The sequence below is a fragment of the Dunckerocampus dactyliophorus genome, chromosome 3, assembly GCF_027744805.1.
Source record: "Dunckerocampus dactyliophorus isolate RoL2022-P2 chromosome 3, RoL_Ddac_1.1, whole genome shotgun sequence".
NCBI lineage: Eukaryota > Metazoa > Chordata > Actinopteri > Syngnathiformes > Syngnathidae > Dunckerocampus > Dunckerocampus dactyliophorus.
In genome coordinates, this window is record NC_072821.1 from 17007076 (window position 1) to 17033598 (window position 26523).

Sequence of the window (26523 nt, forward strand, 5' to 3'; positions counted from 1 at the left end):
CACAATTATCCACTCTCTGTTATATTTTGACAAGTCATGATTTGTCAGAATTGTTGTCGTTGTGACTGATTACTGAATACAAATACGTAATGTACCCCATACGGACACTATGTGAAAATAAGGAGGAATTGCACGCGAGTCGAGCAATAGTGTCAGTATAGTGACTGATTGCCAAACCACAACAAAACATCAAGAAATACAATGAGACAAAGTAATTAATATACAAATAACAGACAAAATATGCATACTCTTTAGATTTTGACATTTACGGTAAACAAGTCAAAATATAAGCAAGTGGGGGAAAATCAAAATGGAATAAGATTTACAGTTAATTTATGCCAAATTTAATGAACTGTATAAGAAAAGCAATAGCCCTTTTTAATGTAAAAATGACTCAATTAATACTTTTGTTTACAACTTCACTGTCTTTCACCGAAATTAGTTTATTTTCAATGATCCAATGCTTAAAAATATTGCAAATATTAGTAATATTACTCTGCTACTTTTATCTACCACTGATGAGTTACCTTTTTTGTTGCAATTTGCAGCGTACGTGGCGGTTATTTTTTGTGACTGGCATGCAAAATATGCACAGTGAAATCCACTGCTAGGTGGCAGTGTCAACACTTTCGCTGACACAACACAAACCTTAGCAGCCAATAATTCAACAAGTTTGTTCTTGCGCGTGTGCTTGTGTGTGTGTCTGAGCGAGAGAGAGGGAGAGAGCAGGAGTGATAAACTGACAGGCAGCTCTACCATTGTAACTAGAGCAAGCAAGTGTAAGCAACTCTGCGGCCTTTGCCATGTTGAAATAATGTCAGGGATGCACGGTAGACATGGAGGTTGTCTGTGGCTAAGCTAGTTTACATTTTTCATTCTTGGACAAAGAAAAAGGTGCTCAGCAATGAGTGCGTCTGCAGGTACTGGTGTGTTCGTGTTCTCCTTGATGTCCATTCCAATCTGCTACTTATTCAACTCCCTTATTTACAACAACAGGTGAGTGAGTTTAAATTGTTTGCATTTTGGGATTTTTTGCTCATGATCTCTGCACAAAGTACAACAAGATGCACTTTTGTCCTTAGTGCCGAAGCCTTCTTCCTTGCTGGGTGTGCAACAGTTATCTTCCTGGCCATTTCTGTACGTTTTATACTCAAGAGAAAAGCTCCACTGAATTCTCTTTTCTATGGTAAGACCTCCTATTCTCCCTTCTTGTTTTAATAATAGACACATTCACACAATTCTGAGTGACCTAACGTTTTGTGGTCTTGTGTTATTGAAAAGGCATAGACCAAAATACAGTAAATGTATTCATCTGTTCAGTTTATGCAGTCTATGCATTCTTCAGTGTGGTGAACTTAATCATTGGCCTTGAGCAGGACAACATCATTGATGGATTTGTGACTTTTTACCTGAAAGAGGCAAGTGTTATGTTTCTTCTTCCATGCCTGTGTCGTAAGTCTCACTGGCTTCACTGCCTCTTGCTTACAGTATGTATATATGCCCTTGTTGTTTACAGGCAGAGCCACACATTAATACTGCACATGGACACATGATCGCCTATTGGGATGGCTGTGTGCATTATCTCATGTATCTGCTCATGATTGCTGCAATTACTTGGGGGTAAGGTCTGAAGTAGTTCTATATTAAAGAGTTATACGGTATAATACTCATGCATTTACATGTGTAAAATATTTGCAATGCTCTGTGATTTTCAGGGATGACTACAGAGCTATTGGACTCTACTGGGTAGGGTCTTTTATTATGCGTGCCATAATCTACATTCTTGGGAATGCTGTTGGTAGGTGCAGTAAACATTTTTCATAGCCATAGTTAACGCGAGCCACACAGTGGAACCTCGGTTAGCAGACACCCCGTTGAGTGTATGTTTTGGCTTATGTCGAAATTTACGCAGAAATCTTGCCTCGGTTTGCATACATTATTTTGGCTGTCGTACAATATATATCAGTTGTCCCCCCCCCGTGCTCGTCTATGATGTCATCAGAGATTGACTCTGTAGTTCTTTGCTAACTAACACACTTACACCACAAATCTCAGCATTTCTTATTGATCACAGCTGCAAAATCACCCACACCGGAACCAAAGAAAGTTGTAAGTGCCAGCACTTCCATAAAGAAACACGAGTGAATTCAAGAAATAACTCATAGCAAAACAGGAAGGTGCTGTCTGTGTGGATCTCTCCTCGTCCCTTTGCCGCTGCCTCATAGCCGTCTTTGTCAACGATCAAGTCTTCATTCAAGGGAATAGAGACATTAAATGTGAATTTATAACTGTCATTTATATGCATGTTTTCCACATGTAAAACTAAAGTTATTCTTTATACAATGCTTGCAACTAATTAATTGGATTTGCGTGATTTCTTATGGGAAAATTTGACTCAGTTCGCGTAGGTTTCGGGTTTCGTCACACATGCTGGAATGGATTAATGATGTTAACCGAGGTTTCACTGCAGTATAGAATGGAAGTAAGCTGAAAAAGCTACTCAAAATCATTTGCCATTAACAGATAATATCTCATCAGATTTGCATTTGTTGTACTGATGAAAACATGTCCTGTTGAGTTTGCTTTTTTAATGCTATGTTGTGTTGTTTTGTTTTTACATTTATGTTTTTGCACTTAATGACATCGACAGTACCTTCATATTTTGAATATTTGCATTTGTACCTGCTCATGTAGCTGTGCATTTATTCTAATTTATTTTTTGTCACATTTACTGTATTTTGATGAAACCTGTGTAATGATTGTCTGTCTTTTCCAGGAAAATACGATACTGAATTTGGTCCTCTCTTCTTCCTTCACATGCTTTACATCTCAGTGGCAGTGTGGGCTTGCTTTCGCATCTTTAGCCAACCTTCCACACATACAGCTGAGTTGAAGGTAAATCAGATTCCTTTGCATTTATTCAACATAAAATGCACAAAACAATGCCTGAACAGGAAATTTAAAGCAGATCAAATGATATATGATGATATTTGTATAATAAGCATGCATATCTAAATTCTGTGTTTTTGTGTGTTTATCTGACAAATAACGTGTTTTTGTTGTTTTTCAGATTTAAAAAAAAAAGCTTTTCATTGGACACTGACAATATGAATCAATCTGAGTGTTTTTATTTAAATTATATAGAACTATCAAAGCTATTTGGCATCAGTCTCCTCTCAGTCAGTGGTTATTTTACAGGTGTAGATGTAACTACTGCCAAACATTCACTTTCACCCAGTGGTGCGATCTCATGGGCGCCATATGTCTATGTTGGTATAGTTAGACTTAAAAAAAGATGACAGTGCATGTCTGGATATGTGTTTTTTTCTTCATCAGACCATCCAGGAGGCTCACAAGACGAGCCTGTTACAGAGACCTTTGGATCTATTTTTCATTATCTACCTCATCCCAGCTATGGCTTTCTGTGTCTTCAGAGGTCTGGTAAGAAACAATAAAATGACTGAAGGACACGCACACAGAAGTGCCTTTCTATTTTTCTAATAGTTGGTACTTTAGGTTGTCCTGGACTGTTCCAACACATTGTGTCAGGGCTACACACAGCATTATGAACCATACCTGAAAGACCCCTCTGCCTACCCTAAAATACAGGTGAGTTACCACTAAAGTCATGATTTCTTAATACCATAAATGCTCTACCTCTAGCTGGGGCGTTTATTTCCCTCAAGAGGAAGAGGTTTTAATTGGAAGCATATATAGTATACATACAGTATATATAACATTCTTTTTGTAACTTCATAATGGTTTGAAGTGCACGAGAAAGTAGAAAGGAAATGCAATGTATTAACAATTAAATTGCACAACACAGCAGAAACAGAGCCAGTGTTGTAATACCCATAAAGAGCACATTGCTCAGTCAGCATTTATACCGCTAATGAGTTCATCGTAAACAACAGTTGGCAAGTGTGACACCCCTTTGTTTCACACTAACAGCTAGCTAGCGCCAGCAACATTTTAAAGCGTATACAGAGGTAAATAAAGCTGCTTGATGCTGACCACTCATCACATGCAGCTACTGGCATCTTAATTGAAGCTAAAAAAAATCATCACCCCAGCAGTTATTTGCTTTTGAAGAGCACGCACCCGGCGACTATAGGAGACTCATCAGTTAATTGAATAGAGATTGATAGATACTTTATTAATCTCCAAACAGGAGCATTTATGGTGATTTGTGTGCATCCTGATATAGTTGTTGAACTGATTTCTGAAGCAGTAAGTCATGTTATTGTTTGTCAGATGCTGGTGAGTATGCTGTACTCAGGACCATACTACATCATGACTCTCTACAGCTTGTTGGTACCAGGATGTGAGTGGATGCTGGACCTGGCTCTTGTACACTCAGGGGCAGTAGCACAAGTAGGTACATAGCAGCAGTTCCCGGTGGACAAAAATATTTGCACAACCCATGTTTTAAGATGATTGCAAAATATAAAATTGTCATTTGTTAGTTTTAGTAGAATGGGTATCTCACAATCACACGCCCACACATTCCTGCACCTTTATATATATATGAAGTCTTCCTTACATACAGAGATACCTGTACATATGCACACTCACAGTACATACGTACTTCCCCACATTACTCACTGAGTTATCCAGGGTGTTATTATGTTGTTGGTTTTATTACAGTGACGGTGATTTCAGCAGTATGACTATATATATATATGTGTGTATGTGCGGTATATATGTGTATATATATATATATATATATATATATATATATATATGTATATATGTATGTATGTATGTGTATGTATGTATATATGTGTGTATATGTATATTTTTTTTTTTTTACAATGATGTGCATTACAGTAACTTTGATTCTATTCACTATCATGGATAATCATTTCATTACTACAGTTATGTGTGACTGTTTCAATGCGGTATTATCATGGTGATCACTATCATAATTCATCATTTCATGACTGCTATTGTGTGCGACTGTTTCAATGCAGTATTGTCATTGTGATCACTGTCATAGGTCATCATTTCATGACTGCTATTATGTCTGATTGTCATTGACAGCTTTGTCATTGTGGTTGTTGATAGTGATTTGTCCTTTATCCTTGTTCGTCTTTATAGTTGTCACGGACATTTATTTGCTGATGTCGTTCTGTATGTTTCTGTTGTTCTGTCACAATTGTTGTTGTTGCTGCTGTTGTCCTTGTCTCTTGTCTCTCTTTTTTTTGTTTTTGTCCCCTCTCGCCCCCCCCGTTTCCTTTTCTCTTCTTCTCTGTCCCCTCCTGCTCCGGTCCGGGCGCTCCAAATTTGCTTTATAACAAGCATCAAGGTCGAATAAATTTTGTATGACAGGGGAAGTGTATATCACACTTCTCTCTGGCAGAGTAAATCTGTTGAGCACTTGACGGCATTTAGGTATACAATTCTATCTGCTTTAAAGGCTGGACAGGACAGGGGGAAAAAAAAAAAAAAAAAAAAAAAAAAGAATGGGTATCTCAGTTATTTTATTTCAGGTACAGAGGCCACTGAATGTTTAGATAATGCAACAAAATGCTAATTACAAAGGAATAAAATATACAAAAAAACCAGTAATCAGACCTGAGAAAAATTACATTAATATATTCAGTGGCATGTGACCATAGTAGTAAATCTAAAAATCTAAATCGTTACAATCACTGAGCACTGAACACCCAACCTTTTTCAAACAGGTTCATAGTTTTCAATATGCAGCATACATGTGGTACTGTGTCTACTGCTTTCTGTGTAATCTTATGTGTAGTCTCCCACACGACATCAATACCAGTTAGGTTATGTCATGCTATGCAGAGAGAGAGGATGCACTGTAACGTGCACTGTAGTGTTTTCATGGTCTCACTTTAGGTCATTCTTGAACACAAACTAAAAAAAAAAAAAAAGATGGTGCAAGCAGATAGTGTGGCTGCGGTGAGATCCAAACAGAACAAAGCAGCTGTTGTGTTGGAGTTGCAGGCTGACGTGTCACTCACCAGTGGGATAAGGGCAGAAGCTGACTTCAGACCAGCAGGAATGGTGGTATTGGTGGTATTCATATAAATGTCAGCTGTTGAACAAAGCTAAAAATAGGGCTGCTGAAGACCCGACAACCATGGTTGCTATGAGACATATCCTGTGTCCTTTTTTTCTGTCAAAAGGTAACTGGTAGATTGTTCTAAAAGAAAAAAAAACACTTTAGAATAAGGCGCATTTTTGAAAAGTCATTAAATAATTGTTTAAAAGATGATCATTATTTGATGTTTTAAATCACTTAACTTAGCTTTAACATAGCACTCAGCTTTGACCTCCTAATCGCCAAATAGTGAGCCATGTATGTTGTAGTTTATTATTAAGTAATATGTCTTACACGTTACAATAAGACTCCCTTTTGCTATATATAAGATAAGTAGCTCATTGTTAAAAAAAATTATGGTACAGTTGCTTTAACTTCCTCAATAATTAATACTATTATTATTGAAACTAAAACTGCTTAACAAGGCGCTAACAATACCCGTATTGTAAAGTGGTGTCAAAACTTATAAATAAAAATTTTACATTAAGTATATACTTTAAGATAACCTTTATAATCAATCCGAAAAGTAGCAGTCTAAACTATCCATCCATCCATTTTCTATGCTGCTTATCCTCACTAGGGTCGCGGGTCTGCTGGAGCCTATCCCAGCTGACTTCGGGTGAGAGGCGAGCTAGGGTTATGGTTATGGTTTAATTTTATTTGAACATGCATGCAAGTTACAATGGAATACATTGCATATTTCAATTCACAGTTCCGCATGTCGAAAAGGAGTAGGAAGAAGCAAAGCTTATTTAATCCTACCCCCGTTCCACATCTTGTGCAGTACATTTTATTCACTTCCTGTATTCCATATGTGATACAGACAGCTCGATATGGGTTTGGCAACCCTGTGTGACACAGCACACATGTAGTGTTTGTCGCAGAACGCCGATCGTTTTTTGCATATGCCAATCACGTGTTTTTTTACACAAATCATGCAATATTGATCAGTGACGGATGGATTGGCACATCCCTAATATAAATACAGTATATACTGTATATATCATCAGTATGTACAAATGTATTTATACAAATGCAGGCCTCCGGTAAAATATGTTCATGTAATTTTCATCTTTTTCCCCTTTTCTGTATTTTTTCCCTCTCTTTTCCACTTGACAGGCTCAGTTTTCTCATATCGGCGCCTCTCTTCACACACGTACACCATTCTCCTACAGAGTGCCTGCTGAAAGCCAAGCTGTCTTCTTGGTGGTCAATGTGCTGTATGCTGTGGTGCCTCAGGCTCTGTGCTACCGCTGCACTACCAGGCCTGCCTTCTTCCTCAGGTCCATACCAGACAAGAAAAGTGAATGAGTGTTACATTGGAACTAGTGGAATTAGAATCCCTATTATAGAGGCTGGTGTATTTGCACAATACTCCGAAGTTGGTTAAGGAAATTGCAACATAACGGAACACGGCAGTACATTTTGTGAGTGTGTAGCTAGAGCTGGGGGAGGGTGGCAAATGTAAAGGATCCTGCAAAGATTAATAAAGAATGTATTGATAATATCAATACATACTTCATTAATCCTGTGAGGGAAATAAAGGACATACTGTATGTTGTTTTGTGGGGCTTTAAATCTCTTTTCGCTGCTTTCTTTTGAAAATGTTGATCTAAATTCATAAATCAAGTAATGGCTTTTACATTTGTATTTTTTTACTCAAAAGACAAATGGATAAAATGTGTATTTTTTGTGGTTGATATAATGACTCAAAGACTATATAATAAAACTGGCTGGTGTTGTACTTTGCAGCTACTTAAAAAAATTTTTGAGTCTGTTTTTGTGTCTAAAGCAACATTATGAAGGCAGTCTAGATAACTACCAAAAATTCAAGACTATAACTGCTCTTTCAAGGCGTAAACAACCAAAAAATAGTAATATGTGTTGAAATACATTCACTTCTGTGTAAATTGCAAAGGTGGGAGAAAGTCAGTGTTTTGCAAGTCTCAAGTAAGTCTCAAGCCTTTAATCCCAAATCTTGGGAGAAGTCTCAAGTAAAGGCATGCAAGTCCGAAGTCATAGGCTTGACATTTTTGAGTCCTTACAAGTCATAAGCACTGTTTAGTGTTTACCAAATAAAATGCCATTATAACAATGTAAAAATCTATACAATTTGGCAAATACAATTAAAGCATTTTGAACTGTTTTATTTTTTTTAATAAAATAAGACAGTGTGACAAGACCCAGTCACAGAAAAAAGTGCTGATGTAGCATTCAGGATTTATTCAGTGCAAACCGAAACAACAACAAATAAACTTCTGAAGAAGTTCAAGATACATTCATTTTACCTAATGAACTTGTGTGTGTGTGTGTGTGTGTGTGCATGAGCATGTGAATTACTTTCTACCACTCTCCAGCAGTCTGGCAGTTTATTTCCACCACACCGCACCATGGAACATCGTAGAACTGAAGTACAATGACAAATTTATAAAAAATATATGACAATATATTGCTATCTACTAATTTAATTTCTACTGTTACACTCTTCTGCACTGTATGGAATGCTAGCAGGCCCACCTCCAACCACCGAGACAAAGAGACTGACAAAAGGGATCACTCCGCTCATGCCGTTGTTCTATGGAACAAACACACCAAGGTTCTGAAACCATTGCACAGAGTGAACTCTCTTCCTGCCTATTTGGTGGTAGGAGACAAAGAAAACAGACATGCATGCACATGGTATATATTAAGGCCGGCAAAATTATCAAGTTCGTTTTAATTCATTGTGTGATTAATTTATTATCGTCCCAGGCTGATTGCCCTCGATACGTTTTTTTTTGTGAATGAGAAATCTTCGTTTTAATCTCGCAAGATGTTCTGACACTCCTAGTAATTAGACAACAGAACTGCTTAGCATTGTAGCTTATATTGAATATGCAAACACAGACCACCTTAGCCTGCTTCTCATTCAAAGGCAGGGTTATTCCCCAGAGGCAATCTGGCTTCATAAAATGCTGTACTTTACAGTGTTGAGTTCTTTTCATCTTTTTAACTTCTTCTAATCTCGTTTTTAATGCGACGCAAGACGCTCTGTATTTGTTGTCGTACAACCGTGTTTATTTTTTTTAAGGCTTGACTTTACCCGCTAGTAGACGAATTACGACGTTGGCCGAGTGTTGCCGAGCGGACCGGAAGCTGCTCCGGCAAATGATTAAAATGAAAGTTAGAATACGGGGAAAATACGGGAAACTAATAAAACGGGGGAGCACCGTGAAAGACAGAAAGGTAGTTTCCGGGTGAAAACGGCAGGGTTGACAGGTAAAAATAGACAAGAAAAACAGAATATTCACACCGGAAGTAATTGCTACTCTCCCCGGAAGCGCTTTAGTCAGGAGCCAAACAAATGTGTAGAAAACGTACAGAGCAATGATTATGTGAAATTACATCAACTCGGTGCAATATTGTAATACATTGTCCACATTAACTGGACATTTGTAAGAAACAAGTGATACTTCTTTTCGTATTGTTTGGCTACTAGCTGCGATGGCAGCGTTGATTCCTCCACTGAGTTGGGCCCCTGCTTTAAGGTGAGTGTCTTCTTACTGATCACTTTGAAGTAAAGACTGCGGTTCAATCTTTTAATCAGTACGTCAGCTTGGTTTATGAACTGTTCTTTGTGCATGCCTGCTGCATGTGTGTGGTCTGCGTGGGCTGTGTCGTGTGCAACACAATATTCAGCAGAGTGTAAACTGAATTACCCTTTGTGGATTAGTCACATTCATTCATATCATTTATTTTTAAATGCCGATGCTTACCGTTTGTTTATGTTATAGCTTATATAATTTCAATGTAAAGCCGAAAAAAACACTTCGACTAGTATATGTAGATGATTATATTCTTGAATGTGACGTAGGTGAAGCAGTTATTAATGTTACTAATCTTATAGATTTCACTTTATTTATACCTCACTTCTGTTCTGAAAACAGCTGTACTGCAAATGCTTCTCTTCTTCCTGTGTAAATTAGAAGTCAGCAACGGACACACGGGTGTGATTTAAGTATGGTTAAACTGTCTTTCATTTAGTCACAAGCAACGCAAGGCCGCCTCGAGGAAAGAACGAAGAAAACGGAAACGCCAAGCAATCGCCCAAGCCAGAGAATGTGGTATAAAAATAAGACAATTTTGATTCTTTTGTTAACTGCACCACGAGCCAAACCCACACCATTTGTTTGTAGCTTTACATAATGGAGCAACTGTTGATCCTCCTGACGAAACCGAAGAAGATGATGATGTTGATGCCGGTATTGTTGAGCAGGAAAGGTGAGATACACATTTTGACATTGCAGTGGCGCCCAGTATATGTGTACTGTATAATGTTTACTTTTTGGGGGGGTCAGACTGTGTTTGAGAGTGTCTTCCCCTCTTTTTTTACCCAGGCAACGGCTGCATGAAGAGTGGTTGGAGCGCGAGCATCTCGCACAGGAGGAGTTCAGGCTGAAGTCGGAGAGGGAGGAGGCTGCGAGGAAACGAAAAGAGGATGAGGAGGTAATGCGCTGTATTTGCCGACATCAAACTGAAATAAGATAAAGCTATATTTTAACTGAAATGCAAAGTATATAAGATCAATTATTGCAGTGTTGTTTTTGGCAGCCATTTTATTTTTAGTCTTAGGCTGAATCCCAGTTCTACCCCTTAGCCCATCCCCTTCGTTTTACTCCTTCCACTACCCCTTAAACCCTAGCGCCAAGGGGAAGAAGAAGAAATGGGACACCACTTGATTCTCATTACATCATCACCCTTGACAGCTGCTGGCTGTGACAGAGGCAGATGAGATAATTAAAGTGATCATAATACACAAAATGTTTCCTACCATAAAGTGAGGTGAAGGTGCATACATTTCTACATTATTTCAAAGTTATATAGCCTATCTGAGAACACCTTTTTTTAAATAACACACATTTTTACTAACTGGTATTTATTGCAAAACAACAAATAACTCGACTAACTGCTTATGACCAGCACTGTAACAACATTTATAAAAATAGTAAATGTACCAAATATACACAGGCCTGTCACGATAACAAATTTTGCCGGACGATAATTGTAATACAAATTGTCCATCCATTTTCTATGCCGCTTCTCCTCATTAAGGTCGCAGGGGCATGCTAGAGCCTATCCCAGCTGACTTCGGGCACCAGCCTGAGCACATATAGACAACCATTCACACCTATGGACAATTTAGTCACCAATTAACCTTTTTTGGAATGTGGGAGGAAACCGGCGTACCCAGAGAAAACCCACGCACGAGGAGAACATGCAAACTCCACACAGAAATGCCCAACAGAGAATTGAACCCAGGTCTTCCCGATCTCCAGACCGTGACTGTGTGACCAACATGCTAACCACTAGACCACCGCGCGGCCATACAAATTGTCGATAATCAATATTATTGACAACATTTTTTTTGTAATTGGAATGTCAAGAGCTTTTAAATAAATGAAACAAAAAAATACAAGAAAAACTTAATGAAAATAAAATGGACTTTCAGTCTCTTTTAGCAAAAATTGCACTTTAATTATTAAATTATTAAATATGAATTAAAATCACAATCATAACAAAAAATAGACCCTGTCTCTGTTAAGAAAATAAAAAACACTCCAATAAAAACCTCACACACATTTACGTAGTGTATTGTTAAACTAATGTACATATTTGGCCATGTTGTTTACATGTTTCATTTAGCTCACTTCCTGACCACTGATACTATATGCTGAATACAATAAACATATCTCACCATGAGAATTGCTGGTGGTCTAAGGGACTACAGTATAATAGGGTAATTTCTCATCTACTGTATGTAACACGTTACATTACTGACACCTAGTGGCCAGAATACTACATATGACTTGCATTTTCATGCCGGTTTTTGTATTTTCTTCCTTTGGTGTCTTTTGGTTGTAGACAGTATTTTTGAATATAACAATTTTCCATCCATACAGAGGAGGCATATTTTAAATGCAATGAAATGATAAGGCATCTTTGAGTACACTTCGAAGTATCATTTGAGTATCTCATTGCTGAGCTGAGTGTTCTGCTTTTCAGTAATCAAAATATGATCACCCTATTACAGTATTCAGTATGTAGAATATAAATTATTTAGGCTCAGTCAGCCATGTGAGGATTTATTTCACATCATGTCAGCAGATTAGTTCCCTTAAACCAGTTCCATTCTAGTTAGGGTGACCATATTGTGATGTCTGGAAACCAGGGGACTCTGCCAGGCAATGACATATTCAAATGATACACCAAGTTTTCTCAAAGACACAAATTCTAAAGGAATAACGTTCAAAAACCGTCACAAAAGTGATTCCAAAAACAGAATGACACAGGACCTGAGGTCGAATCCTTCTTAAATTTTGCAATGTAACCAATATTTTCAGGGAAAACGCAAGGACTTGGGAATTTGAACCACCGTTGTGCAGCAAGTCACCAATTTTCAGAGACCAATGAAAATAATGTGAGTGTGAATGGTTGTTTGTCTATATGTGCCCTGCGATTGGCTGGCGACCAGTCCAGGGTGTACCCCGCCTTTTGCCCGAAGTAAGTTGGGATAGACTCCAGCATACCCGCGATCCTAGTGAGGATAAGCGGCATAGAAGATAGATGGGTGTATGTTTCCTCACACAGGAGCCATCAGTAACATCTGTTTTTTTACTTTTAGGTCACAAAATGTGAAAATATCTTAAGTTTTAATTTTGTGTCCACAGCGGCGGATAAAGGAGGAATGGGAGGCCCAGCAGAGGAGAGAACAAGAAGAAAAAGAACTGAAGCAGCAAGAGAAACGAGACAGAGAGGTGAAACGAGCCTTGGGAGGATAAAAACCACAGAGAAATATATCCACTTCTAATTCATCTTCATTATTGATATTATCAGAAAGTTGAATACTAAATAAAAACATACACTCACCGGCCACAACGTGAGGTACTGTATACGTAAAATGGAAAATAATAATGCTCAGATGTGATTGACACCATTAGAGAAATGTGAATTTTAAAATACGTTTATGATTGTGGTTCTAGTTTAGCGCAGGGGTGTCCAAACTTCCAAACGTCCGTCCAAACCAGGGGTGGCGTACTGAAAAACCAAAGGATATTAGCGCCACTTTTACATTTAGAAATGGTAAAACCCCTGTAGAAATGCAAAGACGTATTTTATATTTTAAAGAAAAAAACAGCCTGCATCTCAGCCTCGTGTTGTCAGTGAAAAAGCATTTTATTAGTGTGAACTTTTTCTCGTACATTATTTTATTTCCTTTTGCTCATTTTTTCCCTTTTGAAATTATTTTTACCTATATTTCAACTTTCTTCTCATACATTTTTTCTTGTAACATTGTGTCATTATTACTGTAATATTTAGATTTTATCGCAACATTTTAACTTTGACCTAACCTAATTTTCCAAAAATTGCAACTTTATTTTGCAACTTTCTCATATTATGACTTTTTTAAATATTTCTTTAATATTCCAACTTTATGCTATTTTTCTCTTAATATTCTGACTTTACTCTGTTAATATTTCATCTTTATTCTTGTAAAATTACTGCTCTTTTTTTCCTTTTTGCTGTTGTTTTTTCATTTTCTCGTTTAATGATATTTTTAGAATGTGCCAAGGGCCAACAAAAAAAAAAGAGATGGTCCCCGGGTCGCACTTTGGACACCCCTGGTTTAGAGCGAGGTAAAGGGGACCCTGTCTTTTAGCTAAATGAAGCAAGCATGACATGGTATGTATGACGCAGTGTGGTTCTACAACCTACAGCCATAATTCTGAACACAGTTGATTAAATTTGTGCCTTTCTGACACTGTCAGGCCAAATTAGTAATTTGAATCATTGTAAAGGTGTCATTTAGGATACAGCTCCTGTGCTGGGTCTCAGTGAATTGTGTATGGTTAGTGTATGTGATAAAATATGTTGTACCAGCCATGTGTTTCATTTGACAAACATGTTCCTGTTTTCTTTACTCAATTGTTATCAAATCTTTCCTTGACCAAGTGGCACATGCAACATCCTCCTTAACAAAGATGCTCTTGAGAAAGTCCTTTAACAGCACCCTCAACTGTCACAACAAGGATGTATCTTTTACTTTGTGTCTACAGGATCTATGAAATTGTTCTCCAAAATCTTGGACAACTTGAGTTTAATCCCCCTTGGGTTGTCGTTAATGCGGCGACTGTCCGTCCCTGTCAATGCGGTCTTAACAAGACGTTACAGATATGCTCCAGTATGTTGACCTCGTACACATTTTCATCTGACATCTCTTTACACCATTTGTAGGAGGCAGTTCAGAAAATGTTGGATGAAGCAGAAAATCAGGTACCGCACAAGTGTTTCGTGCTTTGTTGCTTTATTTTATGTGATGAACATATGTCAATGCATATATATGGTATGCTCAAGTCAATTTTTTTTTACAAAAAAGGTGTCTAGGACTACACCACTGCTATGAATTCTACATAAAATATAACCCAACTGTAAATGCACACATAAATAATCATGTGTGAATCATTGCGGCCGACAGTGGCTTAGGAGGAAGAGCAGGAACTGGAGGTTTGCCGGTTTGAACCCTCCTCCTTCTATCCCAGTCACTGCTGTCGCATCCTTGGGCAAGGCATTCCACCCACCTTGCCGCCAGTGCAGCCCACACTGGGATATAAATGTTAATGAATGTTTGGTGGTAGTCGGAGAGGCCGTTTTGGCCATTTTGGCTGTTATGGCGCTTCCCACCACCAGTGTGTGACTGTGGAGCGAATGAATGAATAATGGGTTGTAAAGGTGCTATATAAAGCCAATCAGTCATGTTATTATTAACTGTCTTAGTTTACCCAACCTTCCTATGCTATGGAACACTGCAGAATTATGTCATGTAGGGAGCAGTGAGTACAGTAAGTTAAGTCTTTTACTAATGGTACTTACAGGAACGTGTTCATGAACACATAAAAACATGCTGTTATTGAGTGCAGCTAATGCATTAAAAATACATTTAAAAAAAAATTGTTGGTTGTCGTGCAGCTAAGTAATGGAGGACCGTGGATGAATCCCGAGGCTCCAGTCACAGAGAGATCGGAAAATTTTGGGACCGAGCGAGATGCAGCCAACTGCTCGTTCTTCCTCAAGACCGGGGCCTGTCGATTTGGGGACAGGTATAACTTCTTACCTTTCATCACATGACTTGTGTGAAATAGAATGTATACTGTAGGTGAAGTTGACATGGCAACGGAGTAAACAGAAAGGATTGTGTCTTTTCAGCTGCTCAAAATTTGAAGTCCTAGTTGTTTCAAATAATAAGCCTAAATTGTCAACCGCTCCTACCAACTACTGTCCTGCAAGGTCAAAATGTTGGTTTCAGATCCACATGCATGAGGACTGTGCTCACAACAACACCAATGCTGTCACTAAAACATCAACCTTTTCTCTTTATTACTGTTCCTCCTCCATTTCAGATGTTCTCGAAAGCACGTCTATCCATCGACCAGCTCCACTTTGATGATACGGGGTATGTTTATAACATTTGGCATGGAGCAGTCTCGACGTGATGACTACGATGGGGATGCTTGTCTGGAACACAGCGAGGAAGAATTGCAGGAGTCCTTTATTGAGTTCTACCATGATGTTCTACCAGAGTTTAAGACTGTTGGCAAGGTGGTGCAGTTTAAGGCAAGTTGGGACCGGGTCTGGTCACAGTCTTCATTCACGCATGGTACTGTCTTCTTATTGGTTGTCATTATGGATTTAGTGATTTCCCTTTTAGTTGGAAATAGTAGAGATAATGATGAGTGATATATATTGAGAGAGAGAACCACACACGTTTACACAATTTTCTTAGTTCAGGGAAATTATTTAGAAATGTAGCTACATAGATTTTTAAAACATTGAAAGAGTTGTACAGAAAAAACTTGATTGGCTCTAGGATTCAGCCCTGAGGTACACTTGTCACAGGGACAAAGATAGCCTCTATAGCAGGGGTCCTCAACCTTTTTTTGGGGGGGGGGCATGTACATTATAGCAATCATATTTATCTTAATTACTTATGATGTATTCTGTAAAACTAGACAGGGACAACGAACGAATACAGACCCAACATCCACCAGTCATGAGCCTGGAATCTGGTTTTCAGACAGAAGATTATAAGGTTGCTGTTTGATGTGTGTGGTAAATGTGCACATTATCCCTCAATAATGTCAGGAAATCTTACCTTTATGCATTCCCATGTAGTAGAAGCATTTGGGACCAAATATGAGGTGAAAGAAAAACAGGGAAAATACATTACAGTAGTTTTATCCGTGGACCGTTGAACAAAGTGGGACAGGTCGCCGCTCGCAACAAACAACACAAATGTGCAAAAGCTGTATACTGTACTGCTAACTGTATACAGTGTTCTCTCATTTATCGCGGGGGGGGATAGGTTCCCTAAATAGCCCGCAATAAGTGAAATCTGCGAAATAGCCAACTTAATTTTTTACAATTATTATGTATGTTTTAAGGCTGTAAAACCCATCACCGTACACACAAACCGAAGATTCATTTAGAAGCTAGCAAGCAAGCTAGCAATGACATAGGAGACATGGCACGAAGGAGATTGATTGACAATGGTCTACAGCCAATCAGGATGCAGAAAACAATGGGCGGTGCAGACAAATGAGAGAGGGAAGAGATAGACACTCAACTTCCCACAATTCTTCTTAAAGGGCTACGCTCGGCGTTCATACGCTGTAATTAAAAAGAAGCACTGAAAAAATCTGTGAATCTGCGAAATTTACATAAAATACGATGTAGTTATTTACGAACTCATTTATTTCTTATTTTTTAAAGTGTTTTTTTTCTTTTTAAACATTGCATTTTAAAGTTTTTGGTGGTGGTCCGTGGGCGGGGCCGAACCTGGCCGCGGCCCGGTGGTTGGGGACCCCTGCTCTATAAGACTTATAAATAGTTCGGATACATATAAGGGAACCATGAATGTATTAATGTTAAAATTATGATGTGATCTTTGTTTTTAGGTCAGCTGCAACTATGAGCCACACTTGCGAGGGAATGTTTATGTTCAGTTTGACACGTAAGCGTCGCACAGCGCCTCACCCTCATCGTCCCTGATAAATGCACCAAACTTTACAGTTCTTTTTTCTTTGTTTTCTGGCTAGTGAGGAGCAGTGCAGAGAGGCCTTCATCAAGTTCAATGGAAGGTTTTACGCTGGCAAGCAGCTTCACTGTGAGATAAGTCCTGTAACGCGGTGGAAGAATGCTATTTGTGGTAAGTTGAAGGAATTTTTCTCTTGGTCATACTATTGTCATTGGGAGGCTCACAGTTTTATGTTTTGCTTTCCCTCAGGGCTGTTTGACAGAAAGAGGTGCCCCAAAGGGAAACATTGCAATTTCCTGCACGTGTTCCGAAACCCCGGCAATGAATTCTGGGAGGCTGACAGGGACCTGCACATATCACCAAACCACAGCATCAGGGGCAGTCACTCAGAGAGACAAGGAGACCGATCGTGGCGACACCATCACTGGAGCAGAAGCCCTCTGACGTCAGAGAGATCCTATAGCAGACGAGAAGATGACAGACACAGTGAGAGGAGTGGAAAGAGCAGAACGGCCCAGTACCAGAGAGACGAAAGACGCTCCTTTGGGTCAGCGTATTATGACAGGGGGAGGGATAGGTACCGAAGCAGGAGCAGAGATAAGTCCAGGAGTAGAAGTCGAGACCGAAGCCACCGAAGGAGTAGAGAGAAAGACAGAAAGGAGAACATTAGGAATAAAAGCAAAGAGAGAAATAGTTTGGATAAAAATGGGGACATAAGACATAGGTCGAGACAATCCAGCAGAGATGCAGAAAAAAAGAAGCAACCTCAAGAAAAGAGTGTTAATCGAAGCCCGGAGAAGAAAGAAGCAAACAAAAGCCTTCCCGATGAGAACACTAATCGACATCGCCACCACAAGCACACGAAAAAGAGCAAGAAGAAAAGCAAGAAGAAGCACAAGAAGAGAAGCCATTCACCTAATGTGATGTCTTCATCTGGAGAGTCAGACAAGGAGCCAGAGGAAGAGACTGTGGACAAACACTCAGTAAAAAGTCCAAGTGGCCAAAATGAGGAGCTCCTTCAGGAAAACAATGACTTAAGTGGAAATCCAAGTACTGATGGCGAGAAAAGTTGTGATCTACCAATGGAAAGTGACGGATGTATTACCAAAGTTGAACGTGGACTTGAAAACGAGCACACAAAAAGTGATTCTTAGTGTTTTGTCGAAGACACATTGATTTTAGATGAAGGTGGTTAAGTTATGGCAGAAAGCCCGGCAATGACATATTCAAATGATACGCCAAGTTTTCTCAAAGACACAAATTCCAAAGGAACAACGTTCCAAAATCGGCACGAAAATGATTCAAAAAACAGAATGACACAGGAACCTGAGGTCGAATCCTTCTTAAATTTTGGAATGTAACCAATATTTTCAGGGAAAACGCAAGAACTTGGGAATTTGAACAACCGTTGTGCAGCAAGTCACCGTGTCAACTCGGCAATAGTCAGAGGATAACTTTCTGCATGTTTTGCTTTTTCTTTGGCAACAATAATTAAAAAAGGGATTACGTCACATGCAGCAGAGTGCCCTAATGCTGGCCAATTTAATGGCCCAATAAAAACCAATGAAAATGAGGACATTTTGATCACTTAAAAAAAAAACAAACAATTACACTAAACAGGATGGCCAGGACAGGACGTTTGGTCACCCGACTACTATTCATTATTAACATGTCAAAGCTCGTAAGGATTGTTGAGCAAAGCAAGAATCTCATAGATTTGAAAGAACATGGTACCCTAATAGGAGTGAGGTAGTTATGTCAAAGGTCCCATCATGTTCCTTGTTATTAAATAGTTCATATTCACATGTAGAAACAAAAAAATCAGAAACGTCCTGACTGCATATCATTGATCACTTCACAGCGACATGTTGTTATAAATGTTCTGGGTCCTAGACTATTAACTACGGTACATCCCAGGAGAATTGCAAAAAAGACAACAGTGGTTTCAGTTTGAAGACATTTATTGTTAAATATTCTGTCAAATGTAAGAACCATTTGTAAACATGGTGGTTGGTGTTGAATAAAAAAAAACAGTGGTTTCTTGTGCAGAAATGAAAGCTAAACTTGATTTGTTGAATGAATACGTGTAAGTGAGAATGTACAAGTATTCACAATATATTGTCCTGCTGCATACTGAAAAGTGAAGAAGTTGACGGCAAAGCCCATGTATAAAGAGTCACTTGTGCGGAGATGTGATGATGTGCACTTATGCTTCTTAAGTTTCCCTTGACAGGTAAATACAGTACCTTAACATATCATTCATTGGATTCTGACCGCACATGTTTTTTGTACGTATATTGTGGCCAGGAAATATTTTGCTCCAAAGATCTTGCAACACTAACTCCCTTTTTTTGTTGGGGTCACCTTCCGTAGACACCATTAATAATGTAAAACACAGTGTTCTTTGGTCATATATGTTGGTGTTTAAATGTAAACCAAAGCATCATCGTAAAGAAAATAGAGCTATTTCTATCAGGGTCACTTATTCTGACTTGAGACTTAAATTTCTTCTGGACATTTTAACACAAAGTAATGAATTGATGTTTACAGATATAACACTGCAGAGAAACGACACATTTAACACTAAGTCTTGAAATGACACAAATTACGTGGGAGGTGTCACCAACAGCCCACTTAAGTACTGAGGTGCTGTTTGCACACAGTATGTTGGCCTGGGCATATCTTGCATTATGCATTATAACTGCATTAAATTGACAGCTATGCATCTGCGTCTTTATATGTACACTTCAATTTTATTTGACGTTATATTTTCATGAGCTACAACAGGAGGTGACGATTGAGCTAATAATTGATAATGATGCAGTGTGTATGTTTAGTTTGATGCTGCTACATTGTTCTTTGAGATGTTCCACAAATAAAGTGTAGTTTTATCATCCAGCAGACTGGGGGGGTTGCTACAGAGGAGACACGTTGAAGCACACTTGGCATCACAGTCACAAGACATTGCAGCATAGCACAGTTCCGAATAATACAGCAAAGACATGTCGATTACATACGTACAACACTGATACTGTAAACGGGAGAGAACAAGATGAGGGGTAGCCAGGTCAGTGTTGGTGTGGTAAAGTGACATCTATGTCAGCCCGATTTCCTCTAAAACGCTGCGTGGGGCCTCCGCCTCCTGTAAATGTAGAAGAGACACATCACATTGGTGTGGGTTCATGCAGAACCTGTTTTCTCCACTTTTGTCAACAAAGCGAAATGTTTGCCATTTTCTTTAATTTCTCAATGAGCAATGCAGAGTCTGGATATGGATAACATGTATAATTTCATCTGACAAGTTTTTGTTTGGCCTAGCGGTTAGCATGTTGGCCTCATATTGAGGAGATCGTGGGTTCATAACCGAGTTTTAATATTTCTGTGGAATTTGCATGTTCTCTCTGTGAGTACATGGGTTCTCTCAGGGTACTCTGGCTTCCTCACACTTTCCAAAAAGTTCCTTTCTAGCTTAATTGGAGAGGCTAAATTAGTGGTCGGCAACCCGTGGCTCCGGAGCTGCATGCGAGTCTTCAGCCTCCTTGTTTTTTTATTTTCTCTCTTTCTGGTGAATACGTCACTACTACACGAAATATTTATTTTTGTTATGCTTATACTTTATGGCGTTGATGTACTTGCGATACAACAGATGTTGTGTTTTCTGAATAAGTTTAAAATAGCTTTATTGTTTGTCAGACATCTAAACCAAAATCCTGTTGACACTTATGTTGCACTAAAACAGTCTCCCTCTTTTTGCAGCGTTGAAATATGCTGCAAAAATTCCACCACTTTTCTATACCGCTTATCCTCATTGGGTCACAGATAAGCTGGAGCCTATCCCAGCTGAATGCAGCAAAATATACACTATGAAAGTATTTATTTGGTTCACCCTGTCACCGTACTGAGATATTATCGTGAGCCATGTATCGCCTATCGTATCGTATTGTGAGGTATCCTGAGATTCCGAACCCTACTCCCAATACTTAATGGGGCCCTCCCTCACCAGGCTCTACCTCCAGCTGCTCCCAGGTAAATCGAGTTTGAGGCCTCCGCTGTAAAATGTGTTGTATTACATCACACAAATAACTATAATAATGAAACTACAGGTTTAAATAATCAATTTTAAGTATGGTTTCCGTCTCTTTTAGACATATAAGTTTTTTTCTCTAAAAATATTCATTTTGTCAACAGTTGGAAGTTGGGGTGTCACAATACACTCAGCTCACAAGACGAGATGATACACGATATAAGGTTCACAAGACGAGGCGATATTTTAACATTACTTTTAAGAAACACTACAATGACAAAATATAGGACTGGACACACACACTTTTAAATTTAATCGAGTCACAAAACAATGCAGGTACATTTGAAATGTTTTATAACTTTGCTCTAAACGGGAAATATCATCACGTTTTAGTCTCATAAAGCTAGCTGCAAGTCAACATATAGATTCAGTTGCTAAGGCTCACATACCTCCTGCAGCAGGTCAGCCTGCTCAATTGCCTTCAGCACGTTCTTCTTGGAGGTTTCCTGGGCCTCCCCACCCAACAGGAACTCATCGAGGATAAAGTAGGCCTTCTCAAAGTTGAAGATAATATCCAGCTCACACACCTGGAATCAAAGAGGTGAGGGAGCGTTTAGGTTTACAGTCACTTCCCGTATCCCACGTGCAATGTCACATTAAACAGGAGGAAACTCACACTGCCAAAATATTTGTCCAACAACTCCACATATCGATGGATGATTTCCAGAGTGATCAACTCATTGTCCTGATCCTCCACTGCACAGCAGAAATACAGGCTGGCATATCTACAAAACATAATTAACATGATTAACTTGGAAGTCTTGCTTACTGATACAGAAACACACGAGATCCAGGTATGTGCATGAGCAACATGGGTGGTATCCATGTTGAGGTTACTGGGATACAAGATAAGACAAGATACACTGGAATCTGCCATTTTACGGTGCCTTTTGTCACATCAACATTTATCACTTATACAACAAAAATGGGGCCGCACGGTGGTCTAGTGGTTAGCACGTTGGCCAATACAGGAACAGCCTGGGTTTGATTCTCCCCTGGGCATTTCTGTGTGGAGTTTGCATGTTCTCCCCGTGTGCGCGTGGGTTTTCTCCGGGCACTCCGGCTTCCTCCCACATTCCCAAAAAACATGCAGGTGAGGTTAATTGGCGACTCTAAATTGTCCATAGGTATGTGAATGCACTGTGAATGGTTGTTTGTCTATATGTGCCCTGCCACTGGCTGGCGACCAGTCCAGGGCGTACCCCGCCTGTCGCCCGAAGTCAGCTGGGATAGCCCCAGCATGCCCCCGCGACCCGAATGAGGATGAAGCGGTATAGAAGATGGATGGACAACAAAAATGTTTTTCACTGACAAAAGGTCTGGTGGTACAATATCAAATCAGTCTGTATACTGTATACTCTGGCATAAATCTAAATGTTTATACCTCAATAAACGTACAGTGGGTTGTTGTCATTGCTGTTGCTGTTTTTTCCTTGTGACTTGTTTTCAGCCTGTGTACTGTATTTCATATTTATTTATTTATTTTAGGGATGCTCCGATCAGGGTTTTATGCTGCCGATTCCAATACCGATCATCCATAAGTGAGATCAGCCAATACCGGTCGCATGGATTAACTGTAGGATTTGTCAATTTATTTATGTGGTATTGGCCAGGGGTGGTGTTAGACAATTCCAAGGGCCCCTGGCAAAATAGGTAATTATTAAGAAATACACTTCTGATTGTTGATATTTTGTTATTTCCATTGTGGTCTTTAAGGCCGTTATAGACATTTGCTGATGTAGTCCTGTTGGTTTCTGTTGTTTTGTTATTGTTGTTGTTTCTGTTGTTCTTGTCTCTCTCTGTATTGTCCCCCTCTTGTCCTCGCACTCCACCCTCTGGTTTCTTTTCTCTTCTTTTCTATCCCCTCCTGCTCCGGTCCGGCTGCTCCAAATTTGCATAACAATAAACATCAAGTCAAATAAAATCTATATAATAGGGAAAGAGTATCTTACACTTTTCCCTGACAGAGAAAATCTGTTTAGAATGTTGGGGCTTTTAGATCAATGGATTTTTTGGGTGAATTGTCTTTTTTTGGCCTTTATTTGTGTGAAACCATTTTCGTATTATTTGACAAAAACCTGAATTTAATTTGATGCATGTTTGATGCATGAGTACTGTAATATGAATACATGGGAAATAAATTGTTCAATAATTAGATAAGATAAGATAACAAAATCAAAAGAGTAATACATTCGCATCATAAAAATGGCTCCTCAAAAAAAAAAAAAAAAAAAAAAATCAGACCTCACAAATCGCTCTGCGTTATATTTGGTCAGCTGTGCATTCTCGTGTATGTGACAAAGACGCTTGCATCTTCTTCTGCTGTGGAACACACATATAAACAAAACGCTCCGCTGCGGAAGAAGATGCAAGCGTCTTCATCACATACACAAGAATTCACAGGTGACAATGCGCAGGGATACAGCAGGAGAAAAGCTGTCCAACTGAATCCATGGGGTTTTACAGACTAGTTTTGATTCTCGCGGCAATATGGGACAAAGTGCGTCCGTTGTCGGCTCAATATGGGTGTTGGCAACCCTACGTGACACAGCACAAGTAGTGTTTGCCGCAGCACGCGGATCGCTTTTTGTGATCCGTTTTGAAAGCCATTTATCGGCATATGTCGATATCGGCCGATCGATCGGAGCATCTGTAATTTATTTAGTTAGTTTAGGTAGTTAGTTTTATTGTAGTGAGCACACATCAACAGTCAGCTTGTATTTCAATAGCTATGTGAATGTTCAAGACATTATTATTATTTTTTTACATTTTTACCACAGTTCGTCATTGTTGAACAGCGGGGGTGTTTCTGGCATTCCCAACTCACCAGAAGGTGAGTGTGAAATGCCAGAACTCTCTGTGCCTGACAATATCCACTGCGTATCAATTTCTTCAGATTTACTTGTTCTCAACAGACGATTGTTGCTTTTAAGACATTTACAACCAACACGGGAAAAGCAAGAATGAGAGTTGCAAGCCAAAACTCTCTCACAACCAAAATGATCCAATGTGTTCTACCCAAAGCCGCATACTGAAAAATTGCACTCTACATTCATCCCTCGTTTCTCGCAGTTAAGTGGTTCCAAACCCGACCCTGATATGTGAATTTCCCTTATGTAGGATTCAATGTTCATAAACGGAATATTTTCATAGTTAGAGCATAGAAACGCCTTTTTATGACTTTCTAAATTAGTTTCTTTAAGCATTATAAGAGCCCTGTAGACATGAAATAACACCCCTATAGTGACTTTTACACTCTGGTTATTTTCTGTTTACACCACATTGAGCAACTCTTATGCTCAGGCTGTGGATCACTGCTGGGACACAAGAGACAGCCGCCGCTTTAAGCATAGTATGTTACCGAGCTAATTAGTTAGCCTCAAATTTAATTATTCTAAACTTAAGAAAGGCTTTCAAAGGCAGTGGGGAAGAAGGACAAGGTAAGAAGCCAAAACCTTACCACTTCCACACGGAATGGGAGGAGAACTTGTTTTCTTTATGTCATGTCGGACATGCCATGGCTGACTCCATGCACGGTTACAGTAATATAATGTAAAGTAATGTCTCATCAATGTAACATTACTGACGCCTGACCAGAATACTACATATGACTTGTCGTTCAATATTTTTGACAAATAATAGACCATAGTCCACTAGGAAACAGCGATCATTTATTAAATCAATAAATTTTTGAAAAAACACAAAATACTGAGGGACCGATGTTTGAACTGCAGTGTTGTGTTATTATTATCAGTATCAACGTTTCAGTTTTTCTTCTTTTCTTTGTCATTGTCAGAGGAGTATTCTATTGTCTATGCCGCTTATCCTAATTAGTGTCGCAGGGGTATGCTGGAGCCTATCCCAGCTGACTTCAGGCGAGAGGCACATATAAACAGACAATCATTCATACTCACATTCATACCTATGGACAATTTAGAGTTGCAAATTAACCTAACATGCATGTTTCTGGAATGTGGGAGGAAACCGGAGTACCCGGAGAAAACCCACGCACGCACAGGGAGAACATGCAAACTCCACACAGAAATGCCCAAGCGGAGATTCGAACCCAGTTCTCCCCGATCCCAGTTCTCCCCGATCCCCTGACTGTGTGGCCAACATGCTAACCACTCATGCACCGTGCGGCCAGAATTCATGAAACAATATTTATTAGTGTGGCTGTAGTTTGCAGCCACACTGCATCATACTGACTGCTGTTTCTAATCGGATAGCTGGTGACAGTGTCAATAAAAAGTGGGTACTGTAGTATTATCTTGTATTGATGGTCATTAGATCTGCAAGTGTACCTATAACGTTGTGAGCCCATGCACCAGCTCACTCACCTCTTGTAAACAATCTTCAGGTCCCTCCACTCCAAGAAACTGCACATTTTGGGCTTCCTGGCCAGTATGGTCTGAACCAGATCTCTGGAGATCTTCTTCCTCTCCTTGTCAGAAAGAGGCACATACCACTTCTGGAGGCGCAGCTTACCCTGGCGGCTGAACAGCAGCATGAACTGCATCTGGGTGAAGTTAAATGGGAAGGTAAAGCATGGGGAATAATGTTCATAAATGACTGAATTTGAATGGGAAAAACCTAACAGGTATGTGAAAAGTGCAAAAAACGGACTGTTGTAAGAACACGGCCATACTTAAGCACACCACAAGCACGCGAGACATACACTTTAGCACACCTGTGACTCTTCATTGCAAAGTTAGCTCACGTTCCATTATGTCGCTAAATGGACTCATTGCAACATCAACACCCAGTACAGTATGTCTTGTCACCTCCTCCCCAAAACGTTCATCAAGCCTCACTCGACTACACATACAAACACTTTACCTTCGGCGCAGTCTCCTGGACGACCCTTTAGAAGAGTAAACTTACGTCAACACAATAAGAGAAAACAGTCTTTGGAATATGGGCTAGCTTCTCATTCAGCTAAGTTGCTAGCAGATGATGGCGAGGCAGCAACCAGATCTGCTCTTCGCTGATGGGACGGAAAAAACAGCATAGGTGCCTTGTGATTGGTTGGGAGAGTCCGTTATTGGTTACGTCACATGCCTGCGAACAAGTTGTTTTTTTCGCCAGTTTGCTGCCAAAATATGCTGGAACAAAAATCCCAATTTTGTAAATTGTGTAAATTGTTGGATTAAAACTGTACTAGGTTTATATAGCATACGTTGCGTTGCTGTCTCCACCCAATTAAAAAAATATATATACTTTTTAATATATATTAGTCCTTTTAAAATTTACTTAATTGCTTTTTGCATGAAAAGGCATTTAACATCAATCCATTGGGGTCAAAGG

General features: G+C 39.3%; 3 protein-coding genes across 8 annotated transcripts; 2 read left to right on the top strand and 1 right to left on the bottom strand.

The window, feature by feature from the left end:
• The first annotated feature begins 689 nt into the window (after nt 1-689).
• On the top strand, nt 690-7795 carry LOC129178772 (transmembrane 6 superfamily member 1-like). Of its 5 annotated transcripts, none has more exons than XM_054771324.1 (10): nt 690-996; nt 1083-1186; nt 1321-1422; nt 1521-1620; nt 1716-1798; nt 2777-2895; nt 3337-3441; nt 3517-3609; nt 4255-4374; nt 7184-7795. In XM_054771324.1, exons 1-10 carry the CDS (start codon nt 905-907, stop codon nt 7373-7375), a joined length of 1110 nt encoding a protein of 369 aa, XP_054627299.1. In that variant the 5' UTR covers nt 690-904; the 3' UTR covers nt 7376-7795. The 5 variants fall into 5 exon arrangements, with proteins under 5 accessions (XP_054627299.1, XP_054627300.1, XP_054627303.1 ...); XM_054771325.1 differs by having other exon boundaries at nt 2834-2895; XM_054771328.1 differs by lacking the exons at nt 690-996; nt 1083-1186; nt 1321-1422 and having other exon boundaries at nt 1532-1620; nt 1716-1746.
• Nucleotides 7796-9362: 1567 nt separating this feature from the next.
• Nucleotides 9363-20724, top strand: zrsr2 (zinc finger (CCCH type), RNA-binding motif and serine/arginine rich 2). Its single transcript, XM_054771139.1, has 11 exons — nt 9363-9591; nt 10088-10167; nt 10240-10324; nt 10441-10549; nt 12772-12858; nt 14336-14374; nt 15068-15198; nt 15499-15712; nt 17053-17108; nt 17194-17303; nt 17382-20724. The coding sequence occupies exons 1-11, from the start codon at nt 9548-9550 to the stop codon at nt 18284-18286; spliced, it is 1860 nt and encodes a 619-aa protein (XP_054627114.1). The 5' UTR covers nt 9363-9547; the 3' UTR covers nt 18287-20724.
• ap1s2 (adaptor related protein complex 1 subunit sigma 2) lies at nt 19074-26252 on the bottom strand. 2 transcript variants are annotated; one of them, XM_054771143.1, is made up of 5 exons: nt 26101-26252; nt 25557-25735; nt 21833-21941; nt 21606-21743; nt 19074-20274 (listed from the first exon to the last, which is right to left on the bottom strand). In XM_054771143.1, the coding sequence occupies exons 2-5, from the start codon at nt 25733-25735 to the stop codon at nt 20227-20229; spliced, it is 474 nt and encodes a 157-aa protein (XP_054627118.1). In that variant the 5' UTR covers nt 26101-26252; the 3' UTR covers nt 19074-20226. The 2 variants fall into 2 exon arrangements, with proteins under 2 accessions (XP_054627118.1, XP_054627117.1); XM_054771142.1 differs by having other exon boundaries at nt 19075-20274; nt 26056-26217.
• Nucleotides 26253-26523: the final 271 nt, after the last annotated feature.